The sequence below is a fragment of the Tribolium castaneum genome, chromosome 2 (assembly GCF_031307605.1).
Source record: "Tribolium castaneum strain GA2 chromosome 2, icTriCast1.1, whole genome shotgun sequence".
Lineage (NCBI taxonomy): Eukaryota > Metazoa > Arthropoda > Insecta > Coleoptera > Tenebrionidae > Tribolium > Tribolium castaneum.
In genome coordinates this window covers 26,184,626-26,204,525 of record NC_087395.1, presented here as the reverse complement: position 1 = coordinate 26,204,525, position 19,900 = coordinate 26,184,626, and the positions used below count along the sequence as shown (strand labels likewise).

At 37.5% G+C, this 19,900-nt stretch overlaps 1 protein-coding gene across 1 annotated transcript; it reads left to right on the top strand.

Annotated features, from left to right (window-relative positions):
- The first annotated feature begins 10,806 nt into the window (after positions 1-10,806).
- LOC660626 (hairy) lies at positions 10,807-12,448 on the top strand. The gene is given in 3 exon segments (NM_001114293.1): positions 10,807-10,959; positions 11,020-11,115; positions 11,647-12,448. Coding segments are annotated over 3 exon segments (750 nt in total). The 5' UTR covers positions 10,807-10,851; the 3' UTR covers positions 12,193-12,448.
- Positions 12,449-19,900: the final 7,452 nt, after the last annotated feature.

The window sequence follows — 19,900 nt, the reverse complement described above, 5'->3', positions numbered from 1 at the left end:
TAAATATTCAGCAACAATAGTTGTCTAACATCAGAAAGTGTTATTAGCAACTATTGTTGTGAATATTTACAAACAATACGAAAAATGCAATCAAACTTTAAAAGAAAAGTAACTACGGGCAATTCAAATCGCCCGCCGATAACGCTTAGTACGCGCTGGCAACAATAGATGTGCTAGTGACACTTTCGCTCTATCGGGACAAGGACAGATGCGTTTCTGTAAAACCTGTTATTCTGTGAGATTAACAGCCAAAGGCACAGTGGCGGCCTCGACATGGCGGTGGCAGTTCCTGCTAACTAACTTTTGAATGCGGTAAATTCGAAAAATACCATTTTCGGAAAAAAATTTCTTTCTTTGCTTTTTTTTTTATTTTTTCGTAAACTGCTGTTCGAATATTTTGGTATTGCCGTTTCGACAATTAAATCTATGAAAAAAATTAGGAGTCTTGTTTTGTAAAAGAAATTTAAGGCATTTCTGCCAAACAGTTTAAAACTTTTCCAAGCTGATTTTAATAACAAACGTTTGTTAAAATCTTTGTCCCTGTGGTCCTCATTAGCGATACGAATCAGCCCACATCCATCATTCCAGCCAACCAGTCCCATTTATCATTCTTATCACTGATCAATCACTCTTTCGAAACAAGTCAAGACTCCCGTACTTTCACATCGCATCACGTATTTCGTGTTGCCTACAACAAAATTAAACAATTTCGGTTCGTTATTCTTTGGAAAACCTCGAATACAGTTGTGTTTATTTCCGGCTTTTTGTGCCCAAATCACGGTGTCTTTTGTGTCATCACGCTTGACTCACTTTGAAGGACCATGACCGCCCACAAAGTTCTTCGATTTTGACCATTTTTCCCCAACTTGGAATCAATTAGCTCATTATTCCCAAACTTTTATCCTCTGTCGTAAAAACCGGCCATAATTTCTCAGTTTAAAAGCGAAACAAAACCGGATGAGGGGGCGTGTTTGGCCCACTCAGAGGCACTGTCTAACACGTTTCCAAACGCAGGCCCGAATTCACCAATAAAGGCCCTTTTCCCTACACTCTAAGAAAACTTCCCCAATCCGCAGTTTTTAAGAACTTTTTTGACACAATTTTATGAAAAAAATCTAGACATTAAAAATCTTAAAATAAAATTGTTACTTGTATAAAAAAAAACGAAGCAAATTTAGAACAAAAAGGATTAATTAGCTTCTTTATGGCTTTTTGTGCAACAAAGGTTTTAAGTTTTGTTTGTTTTTGTGATGGAATTTATTGCAATTAAAATAATGTTTTTTATTTTTCCTTCTGAATGAATATATTTACAATTTTTTTGGCACCTAAATAAAGTGTTTAACTCTCAAAAATGATTTGTGTTTTCCAATCCGACAAATTCTTGTTTTTGGTCAAACTGGTTTATTTTTTCTGCGGTGAATCCGCCCCTGGAGGGGCCAAAGAGCCGGCAAAGCGGCCACGCGTTCATGGTGCGTTTCTTTCGTCATCCGAAGTGAAGACTTCCCTTCAAGCGATAACAAATATGCCACTAATAAGGCCGAAAGAGCCACATGTGCGGCTTCTTGGTGGGCGCTCTTGTCATAATTTTTTGTTTATCTGCAGGAAGCAAGCAAATAAACAGAGCGTTTCCGGTCACTTTTTCGTCTCCCGAAATCGGTGGCGATAATTTGGAGTAAAATATGATTAACTCTGAGACAATTGGTTGTCGAAAAGCTAGAAATCCGGTCATTTTCGGCGGCAGGTGCTTTCCTAGTGATTATATTTCGCTTAGAGAGAAGTACTAAATGGGCGAGTCGGCTGAGCCCTCGTGGGCTATAATTACTGCCACGGTCGGTGATGAATATCTAACCTGCCGTGCGAGATTCAACAGGTTATCACCCAACTAAAGGCGGCTTTTCAGGCCTGAAACGGACACGTTTACACGGGATTATTGCCCGAATTTACGACGAGGTTTATGGCACAAGTACAGTTACTTGGGCGCTATTTCGGGATTAATAAAGTCACAATTATTGGGACCACACGTTCGAGAAATTTCGACGATTTTGAGGACGCAAAGAATTCCTCCTTAATGAAGATTTTTCATTTCCGGCTTTTTTCTTCGAGCTGTGGAATATTGCTTTTTTATACTACTGGATTCTTGTACTCGACAATTATAAAATTAACAAACTAAAAAAAAATTTTTTTTTGAGTAAATTTTTCAAAAAAATCCGGGGTGTTGGTTTAGTGGCGTGTGTGAACGCAGCCGCGCCCATTTGCCGGCATAATATGCAATTAAGGTGTTAGTTTTTCGGTGTAATTTATGTGCCTTTTGTTAGTTATAGCAGACACTGGCTGTTTGTAAAGTAGCGCTTGATTACACAGTATCGCGAACCCCGAGACCCATCTTTCGGACGGTTTCCAGACACCTAATTAAAGTGCACTGGCTTTCAGCTCGCATCAAAATTTATAATAGCAACGCACGTGTCAAAAAAGCAAATTCCAGGCAAACAGCCCTTAAGCCTCGTTGAAAGCCATTGACTGTGTGATTACCATAATGGATGTTTTCACAGCTTCGCCCTGTATTGGTTTTAGGATTTGAACTAATCGAATAGCTGCTGCAGGTAAGACAGGTGAAAAAATATTGCTGGCTGAATTAGCCCCGAAACAAGCACTTGACCACCTTTTCGACTTTGGAATTTATTGGGTGGGTGAAATGATGGAGATAAACAAGCTACCATCTATACTTATCGGGGTTTTTATCAGCGAATGTGATTAAGAAAAAGACGAGAAAGTAGCAAGGTCACAAAGCGGTTATTTTGACTCGAAGTAACGTGATTCGGTATTGCGAAATTATAAATATTGTTGTTTTGTTGGAAAAATTGCAGTTTTATCAGAGATGTTTTCTCAATTATTCAAATTAAATGGGAGGTGATTAATTAAGCCGCCGCCGTAAACGTAATTAAATTGTTTACATTTGAATAATCAAGACACACTGCGCCCAGAAAAGTTCAGGAATCAGTTCTACAACTCTCAGACACAGTTCTTGATTTTCCGCGATTTACCCGCAGTTTTGACCTGGTTTCCAATTTTTTTTCGTATTATATGTGGCACAAAATTAAAAAAATTGACGATGTTTTCATAGCGAAATCAAATAAATCGGCTTTGTAGTGAAAATTTACAATATTGACTTGAATCATTTAAAATATAAAAATTAAATAAGTTATAATGGTAGGCAAACTTTTTTTTTAATTTTTTTTTCACTTTCAAAATGTTTCAAGATCTGAAGGCGTATTTATATCAGTTTATCTCAATTACACCTTGAATTACTTCTTAAAATCTCCTTTCTAACAAGATTCTCACAAATCGATTGTCTTAGAATAATAAAGTTTGTTTCCGATATTTTTTCTAGTTTGGCTTTTTAATTCCCACATTCTTTCAAGATAAGAACCTGAATATGATGAAATATGTCTATTGAATACCACAAAGAATAAGTTCTTTTCAAGAACTATTTTTTCAAAAATAATAGGTCCGTATTTATTTTGAGATGACAAAAAAATTACATATTATTTTGTAAAATCTACAAACTGAACCAAAAGTAAGGGACAAAATTTTCATATCTTTGTTATGAATCATTTTTTAAAAAAATCTTGGACAAGGCGACTTTATTTTTTTAAATGACAACTGACATTTTTGGTCAGTGTTAGATAATCTACATTTTTATCTTTCTGGTAAGTATAAAAAAAATCAAAAAAAATAAAAAAGCGAAGAAAATAAAATAAAAAGTGAAAGAAATTTTTGAGAGTATTACACGAAGAGGTTTATTTTTTGATCTTGCTTTATTTTATAAGGGGAATTTTTTTTGTTTATTTTTTATTTTCAAGTTTCGTAATACTTGTATTTAAAGTTAATAATACAAAAAAAATTATAAAGTTAAAAGATAAAACCCATTTTGTTCAACTGCCAATATTTTTTTATTCAAATAAATTTATATTTTTATTCATTTATTTATTGTTTTCATACTAATTAAACAAAAAATATATGAAAAACAATTATCACTTATAAAATAAGTCAAGAATAAAAAGATGAGGCCCTTATACTTAGTTGTCAATATTTTTTATTTTTTTAATTTTTATTTCATTTTTTTATTGCTTTCTTATCACCCCAAAGATAAAATGTCGGTTGTCATTAACAAAAATTAAAAATGACATAACAGCACAAAAACAAATGACGTCAAAAATCTCAACATGATGTCAACAATAAAAACGACCAGTTCGTATATTTATTCGAAAACGACCAATAACAAAGATATGAATTTTGGGCATTATTTTTGGTTCAGCCTGCCTTAAAATTGCAAAAATTGATGTTCTTGTCGTTTTAATTTTTTCTAACTTAACTGTTTCTAAAATTCGTCAAAAATTAACCGAAAAATGACTACTTTTATGACCTACTTTTATTGTTAATTGAAAAATAAAATTTTTCAATTTTTGAATCCCATTGTCACGTTTTTAAGGCAGAAAAACTGGCTGAGAATAACTTGGAAGCCCTAGTTGATTTATTTTTGAATTAAGTTATGAAAAAAATGTGATGGGTAATGAGTCGGTTCCGAGGTAGGCAGCTTATTTTCCCTGGAATTTTTTTCTTTGTAACCGTCTCCCTGTCTTAACGGCCTAATCAGTGAAAAAACTGTTGCATCTGATCAGTGCAGGTAGTTGTTAGTTCGCAGGTAGCAAGCGATTCCTCCGTTGATTAGCACCTTGCAAAGCGGTCGAGGTAAAGGCTTCGGCACCTTTGGGCGAATATTAACTAGCTTACCCAATCTTCTGTGGCAGTAAACAGAGCAAAAAAGGCATTTATTAGATGACTGTCTGCCCTTGCCTCCAAAGCTCGCCTTTATCCATCCACAAAAAATCAACGCTTGCTTATAATTAACCACATTGTTATGGTAACAAGTTGCAGCGGCAAAAAATCCACGCTGAAAAATTTGGTATCACGCGTATTGTCCTATTTTATTTATAACTTTTATTTATTGTAGCGTTATCGCCAGACATGACTTGGCGAAATGAAAAATCGGGAGATTATCTCCAAATGCAATTAAATTTTTCCGTTTTTATTGCTTCTATAAATAAGTGAACAATGTTCAGCGATTGTATCTAACTGATTTCATCATGTGTTTGCCTCTAAACAAAGCCGGGCCGCTAGGCAAACAGCCCCTTCGTAAAATATTTGCGTTGTAAAAATATTTGCCAATTTTACGACTCCTCCACCACCAAAAAAGTCGTCATCACTACGTGGAAAGGACTGTAAATTTTTTCCTTGGGATTTTATGACAGGGGCCATCTCCAAGGGGTTGAAGCTTTGTCAAGGCGAGGGCAACAACCGACCAATTTTTCACGGAGGAATATTTGGCCAAACTGCGGCTTTCATGTCACAAATAAATCATTCCCGAAACCTCAATGCAGTTTCGGGAAGTTTCAGTTGAATAACCCAATCACTGGTGAAATTTAATTAAAAGTGGAGTGAAGGAAAAATCGGTGTTATGGCTACACGTCTGTTCATCTCTCGCGGATGTTTGTGTTGATAAATAAGTCGTTAATAAGTCGAAAAGCTTGCTTGTTTGACCTTTGGCCCTTGTGGCGTGTTCTCGATCATAGATCGTCCAAGGCACGCGTTATGTCCTATCATATCTCGACGAGACACAAGCAATGGAGCAGATAAATGCGTAAAGGTTTTGACACCGACATCAAAAACCTCGACGACCTCTCACCTCGATAACGTCGCGGCCAAGACACAAGTAATCGAACACCGTCTACGCCAAACAAAACACCAAAACGGACCACAATTAACCCGCATTATTACTCCCTCATTTCATCATCGTGCGGTTATTTCACTCAAATGCACCTCAATTTTTTTATTTAATTATATTATCGCGAATCAAAGCAATTTTTTCGGTGTCTTTGCAAGAACATTTAAAATGGGCAAAAGCTAGAAAAAATTGTTCCACATACGAGCAAACATTGTAAATCATAAAAATGTTTTTTTTACTTTTATAATATTTAAATTAACAGAATTAGGGCTGTTAGAAGTAAAGGAAAAAAGGTACAACTTTTTTAAAAAGCACAGAATAAAACTGTAACATTTTCTGCTGATTGGAATACGAAAAGGCATTTTGGTAAATATTTCTAAACTAAAACTGGGTACTTTCGTTCTGGATAGAAAAGTTAGAAGCTTATTTTTTTTAGTTTGAACAAAAGAAAACTGAGAAAAACACAGTTTTCTTGTAACGTCTCTTATTTTAAACCACTAAATTAAATCGGATTCTTTTTCCTAATGTTTTGAAACGATTTATGACCAATAAATATCTTTACCTCTTAAAGTTTTGTGAAAAAAAAAGCGAAATTTGCGTTTTCCGAATTTAAAAGCATATTCTTGAGATAAGAATTAAGTTTTTTTTAGAAAAATGTTGCAAAAGTAGGTAATAATTAGATTATTTCAACAAGCTTTCAAATAGAAATTCATTCATAGCACAACAAATGTTGGTCAGGTCAGGTCAAGTCAGGTCAAAATAATGTTATTTCTGTCTTTCCTGCGCTAAAAGAGAAAAAAATTCCGAATTTACATTTTAAAGTAGAAAATAAATGAAAATTAATGTTCGTATCTCTCGATTCTAGCTTTTTATTGAAATTTCAAGCGAATAAAAACATTCTTTTGAAATATATTCCTAATTTATTTTGAGAAAGAGACCGAAAGATCGCTAAATTTTCTGAATGTTTTGATACGGTTTACAGCCAGTAAAGTAATTAATTCTCAAAATTTTGTAAAACACAGCTTTTTTCGAATCTTTGAACGTATTTTTGAGATAAAAACAAAGTTTGTTGTAGAAAACTTTCGCTAAAGGCCAGTGAAAATAGATTATTGTAACCAGACTTCAACCAGAGATTCATTTATTGAACAATAAGTTTTTACAGCAATAAATTTCGGTCAAAAGTAATGTTATTTTGTCTTTGGAGCAAAAATTTCAGGTTTTTTTTTCTGTGATTTTGCGCGAAAAGACCGAAAAATCACCAAAATCAACGAAAATTATGTAATTTTTTCTTTTTTTAGCACGTTTTTTCATCTGGGTACGCAATTATTTAGTAAAATTTCGTTAAAAATTGACTGAAAAGTCACCAATTATATTAAAACAGGTGTAATTTTAGCAATCTTTGAGTCTTGTTGAGGTAAAAACCAAGTTTAATTTGAAAAATGTACCTAAAACTGATGTTATTTTATCTTTTTTTAGTTTGGGACTGCTTTATTTTGTAAGAAATTCTCAAAACACACCAAAAAATCACAAGTAAATGAATTGATGTCACAGTTTCTATAGTATCGCGATTTTGAGCAGAATTTCATCAAAATATAAGACAGAAACGTATTTATTTCGCAAAAATAGTCAAGAATAAGCCAAAATTCGTGGAAGAATTTAATCTGTTTTCAAATTAATTAATTCGAAATTATATGTATGTACACAAATTAGTTTATTTTACAAAAAAAGTCAGTGAAATTCTCAACTGATGACCGGGTTATTTACAGCAAATTCCAAGTAAAGTTATTGAAAATAATAGTTGAACTTTTTCGAAAAAAAAACGCGAGACTTCAACTGTAGTTAGACCACGTTTCAGTATCTCCCCACTGTGTTTTTTCCCGAAAATCTTAATTCTGTTATTTAGTCATGAGAGGCAATTTATTGCGCTGCTTGTCCGCTTAATAGGATCCTAATTCCAAGCATTTTTCGGCAAAAACTTGCCTCCAAGAAATCGAATACTCCGCCTCTGCGTATGATTTTTATGTGTGTGTGGGGGCTATGCGGTCATGTGTCACCACGTCAACAATTTACAGTCTGGCATCCGTCCTTTCGGACAGCCACCCGAATAAATCAAACACTGCCGTGTCCGAAAATACCACTGCTCTAATCTCCCTCAAGTTGCGCAAAACGTTTCGAAATCAACAGCCGCTTTTAGCTCCGTGCTTTATGCCGCCTTTACCGTTACGGCCGACAAAGACTTGTGCAAAATTTTACAGCAAGACCCTCCGTTAACCATCGTAAAATTTATTGTGCAAATGAACCGTTAAAAGCGAAAGTCAGTGCTAATAACTGGTAATAATCGTAAAGATTTTCGACTCAAGGACGAGGTTTTGGGGGTGTTCACCTTGTGAAACCGGCGAATTGTTGTTATTAACTATGCGGATTTATGGCCCGAAAACACCGAATTGGCCATTGTTTGCGCTGAAATGCGGATAAAACCGAATAACTTGCCATTTACGGAAAATTATTAAAATTGCCAATATTGAAAGGTTAAGTTGGGGCAGAGGTCTCTCGACTTCTTTCACATCTGGGTCGATCGGGACGGGAAAACGCTAAGCCACTAATGACCAAATTAGCGGAAACTGGCTGAAGAAAAAACCGTTTTGGCCAATTTTATTTAAATATTGGGCCCAAGGAGAAAAATTAACAATTAAAAAGCAAAAAAAAAACTTAGAAAAAAACGTTGTTTTCAGTTTTCAGAATAGATAAATCTTCACATTGTTATTGTGATAATTAAAAATAATAGCTCAGAATAACAAAAAAAAAGTTAAACATAAAACAATTGAAAGAGAAAGTAAAGTACAGTGGAAACAGTTGGCGCAGCTCATGAGTGCAAATTCACAAAACGCCGAGCCGAAGCCGAGTGTCACACAAGAATGCGGTCTACAATTTTCGAAATTCCCTTGATCCCTCTCTGTGTTCGTGTTAGTAAGCAGGCTACGGTCTCGTCCTAGTGTGGTTGTACTCTCCGAGGCCGTCTCTTTCAGCCCACTCGATCTGACGTCATTTAAGAGCGTTGTTCCACTCACTCACGGCCGCCCGCGATATCTACAACACAGCGAGCCGCCGTTCCCAGAATCCACCACCTTTCCATGAATTATTTATAAATAACACGACCGCATCGACCGTCTCTCTCTTTCTCTGCCAAAACCTAGTAAAATAATTAAGGAACTCGGGGCTTAGCCGCTTGGCTATTTGCGGTAGGTAAAATTATTGAAAAAAAAAAAAAACTTAGCGTATTACAAATCACCGTTGGCAGATTTATCAAAGCTCGTGATCAGACTAGCTGAAGGATTAGAGTGGTGTTTGAATAGTTTTACGCCCCGCTGAGTGGGACAGGTCGCGGCACAATCCCACACAGTGGGCTGTGGGAGCCGTAATGATAACCGTGCCTGCGTGTCATCTCTATCAGATAATGCAACGGTCGACTGGACACAGACACGTGCATCCAAAAAAAAAACAAGAAAATCAAACCTCAATTACAAATTCATCAAGCCTTGCCATGGACTAGCAAGGTCGTCCTTAGCACAATGCCAAATCGAGCAAAACATCGTGATTTTCAAGGCAGAAAAAAAAATGTATGTCATGTGTTGTGATATCCGGTCGCAGTAGGCGCATAGAGCGCGACGGCCCGGCCGCCTATGATTCACGGTGGATCAGATCGGCGTAAGCGGCATGAATCAGGCAGGCTTTGAAGGATGCGGCAGTGAGCCACCCGCGGTAAGGGGCGGGGCTTTCCCACAGTCGTGAGCGTGACGCACGGAGGCACGTGTTTAGAGCTCGCCTCGACCTCGGGCCAGACACGAGAGCCACAGCCTGCTTGATCACCCACCTGTATATCGCATCGCGCTTATTGCGACGGCAGCGCACTATCCACGCTCCCCTATCGACAGCGGCGGCACGCTTCTTTTTTATAAACAAAAAAATTTGGTTTTCTAAAACCCTTTTCCCATCCCAGACGAGTCGCTTCAGTTGCCAAATGTCATTTTTTGACATATTCCACTACTTTTTGAGGTTGCAATTATTTTTTTAATTATCAACTATTATCAACATTCTAGTAAAGACCAGACTCACCAAACTACTTCAATGTTATTTAAAAAAATTACTTTGTATGACATCATTGTTAAAAAAAATATATTTAGGTATTGACACAAATAAAAAAAAGAAAAACCTATAGCGGTGGAAAAAAATGTAGTTATACTTTACTGTCTATTGATTTAGGTATTTTCCAGCCAAAATTCCAAAACCAAGTACTACTGCTAGTAAAATTTGAAATTATAAAAAGGTTGACACTGCAAAAAAATAAAATTTCTTGCTGAAAATGTGCTAAAACGCTTGATGAAAGATAAAAATAACACAATGTTCGACTTAATTAGGAGATATTTTGGTGTATTATTCGAAAATCTTGAAAAACTGGAGATTTAAGATAAAAAAAATTTTTTTAAAACTCTACAAATAACAATAACTAAACAAAATTTTATTTTTTTAAAATAAAATAACTTCTATTAAAATTTATTATGGTGATATTTTCCCATGTTTTGAAAAAAACATCAATACAAATGAGTCTTCGGTGCAAAAACCATTAAGAAAAACATTATAATTTTCTGACAAACTTGCTAAAACTGAAGCTGAATCATTAAAAACATGCTTGAAGGCTTGAAAAACATACGAAAAATACTATTTCGGTAACAGAATCTGAAATTTTTGGGAACAGAGACAAGCTTTCATAACAATTTACTGAAGCTTCATAGAAAAAAACCGTATACACCTTCGGTGGTATTTGTTTGTAAAGATTCTGGAGCCCCCTTATTTGGCCCCGTTGTGGCGCCACTGCCCCCGTCGGCATACCTGAGGCCCGGACCTTGCCGATGTTGTGTGGGAACGCGCCGAGTGCATCATCTCACATCCCCACCCCTCTTAAGCTCATTCCAGCAGCTACTGAGACGTGCGCCCAAAGCTCAGCATCAACGCACACCGCGATCGAACGCGCTTGAAATCGGTCGATACTTAGTGATTTGTTGCCTACCAAGATGGTTACGGGAACCAACAACACCCCAGTGCAACCCAATGCCATTCCAACCACCAACAACCAGATAGAGATGGCAGCGGCCACAAAACGCGTCAGTGATAATCGAAGGGTGAGTTCTAAGTGCGTGAGTGCGTGGGTGGTGTCCAATAAACGGCCCTTTTTGTTACAGAGCAATAAACCGATCATGGAGAAACGGAGGCGGGCAAGGATCAATAACAGTCTCAATGAGCTCAAGACACTTATTTTGGATGCCATGAAAAAAGACGTAAGTTGTAATTTGAGATAATTAACAGACACGAGCTCTAACTACGGAAAAACTCACTCGAATAATGGCTCAATTAAGGGCCAGGCCCTCATTACCCACGCAGACCTCCCCTATAATTTCAATTTAATTACGCCAACTAGACAGACGTCTCAATCCATTCTCACAGTCGTAGAAATTTTCAAAAATTGTAGAAAAAATATTGTATGTCCTACCATGGGCGCCCATTTTTTTCGGATATTTAGTTCTTGAAACAGACATAAAGTAAAGCCAAGAAACAGTTCTTTTTTTTTTTTGATTTGGCTTTTCAACAAAAATAGTTCTTTAATAAAAAAATCCAAAAATTCCGTTAAAGTTATTAAAAAAAATATATATTTTTTTCTCACTTTGAAACGGTGCAACTTGGTATAGAGGTAAGTTGGGCTAAATGGCCCTATTTTGAGCTGAGGAATCTCCTGTTGTCCCTATCATTTCATTACAAAATTTTCAAAACTTGTAGAAAAAATATTGTATGTCCTACATGTTATTTTCCAGCCGGCGCGCCACTCCAAGCTGGAAAAAGCCGACATCCTCGAAATGACCGTCAAGCACCTCCAAAACCTCCAACGCCAGCAAGCCGCCATGTCGGCAGCGACGGACCCCTCCGTCGTCAGCAAGTTCAGGGCCGGCTTCAGCGAATGTGCCTCCGAGGTGGGCCGCTTCCCCGGCCTGGACCCGGTGGTGAAACGGCGTTTGCTGCAACACCTCGCCAGTTGTCTGAACCAGGGCCAGAAGGAGCCCCAGGTCCAGGTGATCGTCCCCGAGGTGGCCCCCAATAACATTATTCTGGGCAACGGCACCGGCGTGCAACTGGTGCCCACCAGGTTGGCGAACGGGGACATTGCGCTCGTTTTGCCCACGCAGGGAGCGTCGCCGTTGCCCCTCCTGGTGCCCATACCGCAGAGGACGGCGTCCACGGCGTCGTCGGCGTCCAATTATTCACCCAGTCAAAGTCCGGAGCCGGAGTCAGTGCGGCCGCTTTCGCTGGTGGTGCGGAGGTGCGAGGAGCCGACGGAGGAGAAGCCGTGGCGGCCGTGGTAGAAACAGTGATGTGATGAAAGTGCTTTTGTGATAATTTGAGGATTGCCATGTTGTATATAATTGTTTATTTTTGATAAAGAATGGTTAAATTATTTATAGGCTAGGGAGTTAAGTACAAGTTTATTACTGAAAAGTGCCTTATCAACAGCAAGATCATTCATGTCTTCCAGTTGGTAATATTTACTATATTATGAATATTTATATTAAATTGTATTTTATTTTATTATTTGCTAATAAAACTGATATTTTCATAGAAGTGCGCCTTTTACTCCCCTTTTATTTATTTCATAAGAATTCTTCCTTTGAATTTTTTTCCGAGTCTTTACAGCTACACACGTTTTTTCCTTTTAACCGCAAGCCCAAATATAAATTTTCATGGAAGTAAATTTAAAAAAATACGCAGAAACGTATTAAAATCCAACTTTCAAAAACGCGCGTTTTTTTAGTGTCCATGGCAACATCAATAACCCAAGAAACGTATAGATAAATGGCAACTTTTTAATGGTTTTTTATTATAATGACAATCATTTCCATGACAACGAAAGGTACACTGTTCTCACGTTACATTATTTCAAATTTTCGTAATATTAATATCATTATTTCAAAGTGTACCTTAAAAAAAATATAAAATATTCATGGATAACTGGTCTTTAAAACAATTGTTCTATTTCGAACACTCCGGCTACGCCGTCGTGTTCGAAAAGTCGCTTATACTCATAAAAAAGTATTTATTGAGATTTTTTGGCGTATTTTTTCCCAATTTTCAGATAATTTCTGATTATCAGTTTCTTTTCCTTTTATGTTTAAAAGGGTAATTAAAGATATCTGGTTCAAAATCCAAATTTTTGTGACTAATAAAAGTACGTACGTACGTTTGAATTGTCTTGAAATTTGAAACGAAATTTTGCAAATCCAGTGCCGAAGAAAATTTTTCCACGTTTCGAGAAAGTCCGTCAAACGCAGCCTGACCATAATTTGATTTTCAGCAGTGTTATTTATCGCTTTCTCTCGTTTGGAGAAACGATTCTCAGCTAGAGATTTAAAAATCAACCATCTCGAAGATTTCTACGACGAAATCAATCCTTTACCGCCTTTCCACCAATTTTTCACACCGTTCTTAGGAAACCGATCAAACCTAAATACTTTCCGAAACAGGTGCCAGCGCATGTACTCGTGTCATAAATTAATGGAATCATAAATCTCGCTGTTTGAATGAATTTAAGTAATTTTCTTGCACGATGATTCTGTGACGAAATCACACGAAGCATCAATTAAAAAAGCAAAGCCACAAATTTACGATTTTTATCGCGGCAGCAAGACGAATTAAAAATTAGGGACTTTACCGTTAAGAATCGAAAGAAATTAATTCATTTTTCCTGGCCCGAAGCGCAATCTAAAGTATGCCGTATTGCTGAAAATATGAATTTTTGGCACGTTTTCGTTTAATAATAATGATCCAACGTCACGACAAATGCGTGCATGCGTCAATCGTTGTTTTGGTGAAACAATGACTGGGTTTCAAAGGTTGTCACAAGTCGGCACGTTTCAGCAGTGATTGAAACACGAAATGGTTCAAAGAATGTGACCTTGGCGATTATCAAACAATTAAAGCAAGTGGCAGATGAGGTGATCTAGCCACGTGCCACGTGAGCAGAGCCGGACTCGATCACCGCTTTTTCGGATGCGACATTTTAACACAAACAAGCGCTAATTAAAGGACGGATCGCGCCGCCGTTTATTACCACACACTGTATACAAATGAGGCAATTGAGCGCTTGTACTTAAAAAAATACAGATTTTAAATGCTTTGAAAGCTAAACAATTGATGCTCGTCGTGGAGCATTTTAACTGCCTCCAGTCCTCTTCCTTGAACATTTTACATAAGTGTGGTCCAGAAAGTGAGTATTTTTGCAGTGTTTGCAATCTTTGTAAACACTTTTCGCACATTTAAGGATTTATCTCGAATTTTCACGCCAACACCTTTTAAGCGGTTTGACTCACCAGCAGATAAACATCGACAATCGATAAAACTCCCACATTCTGCTCCGCTTATTACAATTTCAAATTGAAATTAAACATAAAGGCGTCGAAAGTGATTCACTGTGGCCACACAACCAAAAAAATTAAAGTACCACCAACGTCAAATGAATTTTTGAGAACGGTTTTTTTTCAGGAAATTATGTGTGAGCTTTTGGGTGTTGTCAATTAGCGAAATGGCAATCAATTAACTGGGATTATTCCCTCTTGCCTTGCCTTTTGTTGTGTTTATTTGGCTTAATCCCACGTGTCTGTCAGGTAAAGCTCGCAGCCAGCGTCTGAAGATATGGGGATTATTCCAACATTGTTGGACGGCATGCCACCTAGGTAGCAAAGTTGATCATGTCCCGCTTTTTTCTCACAATCATTAAAACTTAATTTATTCCAGTGGTAATAGGCATGAAAGTTGCCACAACAACACCAACTAATACGTGATTTATCTATGTGGCGGAAAATTCGTCATGATCACGTCCGCCTGGACGAATTTTCGGACAAAAACCCGTGACCAAATCTAATTTGTTAACGGCTAGCCTTCGGCTGCTAATCTAACCATCTGTCATTCAAATTATTACTCTTTTATTCGTCTATGAATAAACCTCGAATATCAGATGTTATACTTATAGTTGTACAAGAAAAAAAAATTGGAATCGTCGGTAATCAATTACCTCGGACGTCCCTTTCAGTGTTCCAGCTCTCGAATATAAATGCGAGTTGTGTGTGGTCTAAAAACGCCGTGATGAGTTAATTCGAGTGGTGCAAAATTACTATAAAATATTCCAAAATAATAGTAAACAAAACAGGAGGACCACCTGCCTGCCGTGTTATTAGGGGAGCAGACTTAATTGAATTATTTACTGGTGGTCTTCACTTGGACTATTTCCAGCACAGACCCGTAATTTTCGTGAATTTATTTTTTTCAACCCGTTATTAGACGTTTCGGCTCGGAACGAACGTCTCGTGACATCTGCAAAAATAGATTTTTTCTAGCGAGAAAAACGCTCTCGTCTCGACCACCTTATAGAACAAAAATTTGTTCTTGATTTTTTGAATAAATCAGAGGCATTTTTTCTGAGAGTTTCCAATTAAAGCAGGCCGTGGAGCCGACCAATTTGGAATTAGGGAAGGATTTAATAGTTGGGCGCGTCCTCAACGTTTTAATTACACTCGGCATTATATAGTTGTAGCGTAGCTAACGCTAATGACAGGTCGTTGCTTTTAATACGCACTTCTGAGATGAATGCTGTATGAGAGAGGTGTGTCGTTCGCGAGGGTGGTCTCTGTGTGGTCCTTCCATATCTGTGATATGTGCTAATAGGTGTCTTAAGGCCACTGTCATTCATTATCATCATCACCTACGAGCAAAAGCCCAAAACTGGGGCCCCACAAGAAGACCCGATTTAATCTCTCTGGACGGACTAGACAACTAAATTTTTCTTTTATGTATGACGATCAGATGCCACGATCTTGTTAAAATACCATGAAAATTGCTCTCGAGAACTTGTCCAGTTAGGTGCGAAGGAGTTGCAGGAAAAATCTCGAGCGGTTTTCTTTGATGATTCGGAAAAAAGCGACCGTGGTTTATTACCGAAAGGTTCTTGTTCACTCTCATTAAAAACGGACAAGTCGGGACTAATCAGGGTCACGGAGTGGCTGGAAATGTCACCGGTTTAATGCTGTGCTTTTGAGCCCGGAATCTTAAAATTTGATTGTATTATTTTCTGATTTTTCGACTTATATTTTTTTTCCCAGAAATCTTCGAGTTTTTGAGAACTTTCTAAAAAACAGGTTAATTAAACAAAAAATCATATATTCAAAATTTCCAAATAACGATTCATTTTCCGTCGTTTTTTTAAACGCGAATAAGCCCAGATTTCCTAGGAAAAAGCAAAATTTGGTCATCATGGGTAAAACTCTGTTGAAAAATAAGTTGGTGTATGTACAGTCATGAACAGAAGAAATGGCACCTCTAAAACCGCAGTTCGACATTTTGTAAACTAACCATTTTGTTGAACTTTCAACCTAAAGATCTTAGTCAGGCTTTTATTATGCGGCCCTATTGGTAGGCGTGTCATGCTTTTTGATTGTGACTGTACAATACCGCCCTTTTAGTTTTAGGGTGATATGAAAATCTATAAATTAAAGAAAACTAAGATAAATATATTATCCAAAAGTTTTATTAACATAAACAAAGTGCATCTAAGTATGCCCTCCCTGGTAAATTAATTACGAGCCGCCACTGTCATGCCTTTATTTAACCGCCCAAATATATAAAAAGTCAAGAGAGCATTTTTATGTAAAATTTTCTGCTTTAACTTGTAACAAAAATTTCTGCGTGGAGTATACGGTTTCTGGTTTTGCTTCCAACATCCGCAAGCGCCATTCTCGTCATTGCACTTCCAGTAAACAGCACGTGAGTCACCTTGCGACCGTTGGCGACCTTGCGAAACTAATCATTCGAGCGAACAGTCTCTTAGTCATTTAACGCCGATGATGTTTACCGACTCTTGATTTATGTCCGGTTGGTAAAAAAAGCAATTTGAGTTTTTGATGTTGTGCCGCGCCCGACCTTGGTTCAGTCCGAGGCACGAGTCGCCCATGGATTGGGGGCCCCAACAAAGTCGGTGGCGGAGTCGCGGGCGTTTTAATTTGACGCGCACGCCTGCATGGGACTCGCGCGCCTTCCACGTTCTCACGGCCTCGTACCAACACCAACACACACCATGGTACTGCTGTGGACCACGACAAAAAAAACACGACATTATGGGCGGCGGATTTGGGATGATGGGCCGATAAACACCCAACAAACAGAAGTGAACACTGAACACTTTTTACAGTTAGAAATTTCCCAAATAACTCGCCACTAACGAACTTGGGGCCCAACGAGTTCTATACATCTGTCTAATCGGAGACTAATAAATTACCGACCAATTTGTGGGAAATTACCTCAATCATAATTACCCACAACCTGTGGACCCAAATATCTTAATTAAAATTCAAGATGATTTCATTAGAAAACGGTGTTTTTTTTTTGAAACTCCACCCCAGTAAAACTAGATTATAGTAGCAATTTGAGTCTCTGGGGATTATATAAGAAAGAAAAAATAGTTTGAGTTTTGGTATTTTCAAACACCAAGGAACTAGCTCAATAAATTACGACTTTTCGAGCTTTGATTTGTTTGAACCTCGTCTTCGCCGCCTATGTGCAGCAGGAGTAGAGAAGGACGGCGAGTCCAATCAACATACACACGTGCCGATGCCTGCTTGTCCTGCGGCTGAAAGCCGAGAACAAAGATTTTCAGATTACAGAATCCGCTGTCTCACCGCGTCTGATACAAGGCTACCACCAGCAGGAGAGGCGAAGAGGGAGACAACAGACACGACGAGCTGGTGGTAATGAATATCGCAGGAATGTAGAGCTTTCAGGAATTACTAGAGGAGCAGCTTTTGATGGTTCCTCTTTGTAAAATGGCCGCCGTGAGTGGGATGCTGCGCTTGCATAACCAATCATTTCGAAAAAATCTGATAACTCACCAAACATTTTAATGGGACGAGGTTTTGCAAGCGATTGATGAAAAATTTCAGACGATAGATGACTCAATCAACCAGCCGCGAGGAGCTATTACACTTTTATTAATTAAATATAACGTGATGGTTCCTCGAGCCATAACAATTATCCGGATTTTTTCGAATTGTGATGTAGCGGCACCTCATTAGCATTTATTTTCGTATGCAAAGTTGAGGAGCACCAGAGGGGCTCTGTCAAGTTTTAAATAATTTTCTACTTCTTCGAGCAATGTGAGACATAAATATGCACAACGACACGTGTATTAATTTCTGAGAACGTGAGATTACAACTGCTACAGTTGTAGTGACCTTAAAATATGCTAAACGAGGTTTTAGGATCGTTTAGCACTTTTTATACACTTTTCCCAAGGGAAACTCACATTCGGCGTTTTTGCAGTCTATGAATTCAGAAACACTTTTGTTTTGAAAATTTTTACTCCCAGTTTATATAAATTCGAAGACTTTCACTGTAATTGTAATAATCTGTAAACTTTGATTGTATTTTTTGTTTTGATTGACTTATTCTCCTTCCTATTCATGTTCCTTCTATTTGTTTTTCCTATTCCTACTAAATCCTATTCCAATTCCCGTATTCCTATTCATTATACCTATTTCTATTCTTATTCCCATTCCCATTCCCATTCCCATTCCCATTCCCATTCCCATTCCCACTCCCACTGCTATTCCTGTTCCTATTCCCATTCCCATTCCCATTCCCATTCCCATTCCCATTCCTATTCCCATTCCTATTCCCATTCCCATTCCTATTCCCATTCCTATTCCTTTTCATATTCATTTTCCTATTCCTAATCCTAATTCTATTCCCATTCCCATTCCTACTCCCACTCTTATTCCTGTTCCTATTCCCATTCCCATTCCCATTCCCATTCCTATTTTCCATTCCCATTTCTATCCTATAACTATCCGTGTAGATTTTTGAAAAACTGTCAATACATTTAATATTTAGTGGATAATCTGAAAATAAAGGTATCAAAACTACTGAAAACAAGTGTTTTTTTCAGAGGATTTGAAATTTAAAAAAACCTGAAACTGAGTGATGGTTTAACAGTCCTGAATTTTTTAATCGCGCTGTGAGCACACAGCTTGTCACATGTTTGATTAGCAAACCGCTGTCCACGCGCGTGCATAACAAATTTGCTCAAATCAAATGCAAAGGACGTACGCATTTGAAGAGAAAGGTGCCAGAATGTTCCTTCTTAATTTGGTTTGTTTAATGAAACAGGAAGTAAATATTATATCAGGCAGGTATGGCTGCAGATTCTCACGCTTTATCTCGCCGTCTAGTAAATATTTCCCTTGAACAAACAAACACAATTTCTTCTTCTTCTTGCCCTTAATTCGTTGACGTCAGCCAATTTACACCGTCGTTCTAATTTATTTACGCCAATAATTGAATTTCCAAATAAATAATTAGTCACTCAATCATCGCGGACAAATTTCTTTAAAGTTTCATAACGTAAAGTGCAAACATTAGTTTATCGAAAAGCTGGTGAAGCTTTCTCGGTACGAAAACTTGTTAATAGTTTTTATTTGTGGGACGCTCACATTCCTAACGCTGAATGCTTAATTAGTTACATAAATTAGGAGGCATGCGAGGCTAGTTAACGGCAGTGGCGTGCCAGGGGGGCACTAACATAACCCAAAGAAAAACACACATTTGTACCACCAACAGAACTTTTTTTCCAACCCATTTTGTACAAATTATTGAATATTCAGACTTAAAAAAGTAAAAAGTGAACGCCACTGGTTAACGACTTGAGAGGATAAAAGCGGCTCTTCAAGTGATGAACCATGAAATACTGATCGTAATTCTTCGATTCTAAGAGACGTGGACGTGTAGTGTCCATATGGTAGGTGACCCAGGAACATCTGGTCCATTTTTGCAATAATTATTAAGAATTTTCCATTCGAAAAAACACCAAATATTCCTGATGGCCACGTGCCTCTCACGTAGGCGTTGAAACAATTGGAAGGTAGTTATTTACCGTCAATTCGACATTCAATATTTATTAACGGGTAACTGTAATTCGATGCTTATGTAAATGAATTTATGGCCAATCATAAATTTCGTTAATTTCTTAATACA